The sequence below is a fragment of the Myotis brandtii genome, unplaced genomic scaffold, assembly GCF_000412655.1.
Source record: "Myotis brandtii unplaced genomic scaffold, ASM41265v1 scaffold328, whole genome shotgun sequence".
NCBI lineage: Eukaryota > Metazoa > Chordata > Mammalia > Chiroptera > Vespertilionidae > Myotis > Myotis brandtii.
The window spans coordinates 3,255,217-3,256,484 of record NW_005362626.1 but is presented as its reverse complement, the minus strand read 5'-3'; the positions used below and the strand labels follow the sequence as shown (position 1 = coordinate 3,256,484).

The 1,268-nt window shown below is 62.1% G+C and overlaps 1 protein-coding gene across 1 annotated transcript in view; it reads right to left on the bottom strand.

Annotated features, from left to right (window-relative positions):
• ANKRD33B (ankyrin repeat domain 33B) overlaps positions 1–1,268 on the bottom strand; it is a 79,352-nt gene that overhangs the window by 70,171 nt on the left and 7,913 nt on the right. The window contains exon 2 of the mRNA XM_014543524.1: positions 1,245–1,265. Coding sequence (XP_014399010.1) covers positions 1,245–1,265 — 21 coding nt within the window. The remainder of the gene's footprint in view (positions 1–1,244; positions 1,266–1,268) is intronic.

Genomic DNA, 1,268 nt, shown 5'->3' with positions numbered 1-1,268 from the left:
GAGCCCACTGGAGACCCAGGGCTGCCCAGCACATGGGAGAGACCTACTCTGCCTTTGTTCTTCCCGATCGATCCTGGTGGGCTTCAGGAAAGAAGTCTTTGCTATAAACATCTGCATGTGAAAACTCACTTTGAAAAAGTGAAAGTAGAGCTGGAGAAAGAAGCTCAAAACCCCAGGCACTGCCAGGGAGGGCAGAGGGAGGGCTTAGGGTGTGGGACTGCCCAGTGTCCCCGCAGGACCAATGCTGCCCGGAGGGTCCACCTTAGCCTCTACAGCCCTAGGAAACTTGGGGCCAGCTTGTCTGACACGTTACAACAAGCTGGTGCTGGACACCTACGTGTGACACTCCCAGCTCCTCCTGCTAAAGCTCTGCCCAGACCACAGGAGACAAACCTCCCTCCCTCCCCCTCCCATCACACTCCCCCCTCCGGAGATAAACCAAAGGCACTGGGGTAAAAGCGCGCCTATCTCCTCTCAGCTGTGGCTCCTGAGCGCAAGCACTTGCATTCCTGATCCGTGCTAGGCTAACTCCGGCCATCCCCCGGGACCTGGGAGTGTGACCAGCCGGGGAAACCGCGGCGTGTCCACACCGCACCGACAGGCGGGCACGTGGCCACGGAGGTCACCCTGTGGGTTTTCCCTCCTAGTGCTCGGTGGGTGGTGTTTGGCGAGCCAGTCTTCCAAGTCTGGGCAAGCCAACTTTTTCTTTCCTTTTCGAAACGTTTCTTGCGAGCGCTGAGTCTTAACCTTACTAACGGATAGATAGATACCCAGTGCCTCTCTCCCCACCCCCTCCCCCGCCTGCCCTACCCCTTGGGTGCCAGCCCCGGTGCTGCGGTCCCCAGGCGGGTAGGGGGAAGAGGGAGAGGGGGGAGGGCGAGGTCGGGAGATGGCCCTGGCTAGTGGTAGTGACCCTGGGGACACCAATTCGGAGATCGCTCCGTGGGCGCTGGGAGGAAGGGGTGGTCCCTCCAGGCGAGGAAACGGACGGTCAGAGGGGACCCAGGTGAAAGAGGCCAAGGGATGTGCCCTCGGACGAATCGCACTCCCCCGCCCCCACCTAGGACGGGCAGACCACCCAGGGCTCCATGCGCCTCTCGCCGCGAGAGCGAGGAAAGGGCGGTCTTTACAGTGGCCAAGTCCCCGCGGGACCTGGGCAGTGTGGGGATCCGCGTGGTGCGGGGAATGGTGGGGGGAGGGGGGGACGATGAAGGAGACCCGAACCTGCGGAGACGTCCGCTTACCCGGCCGTTAGGGTCGGTCTCCTG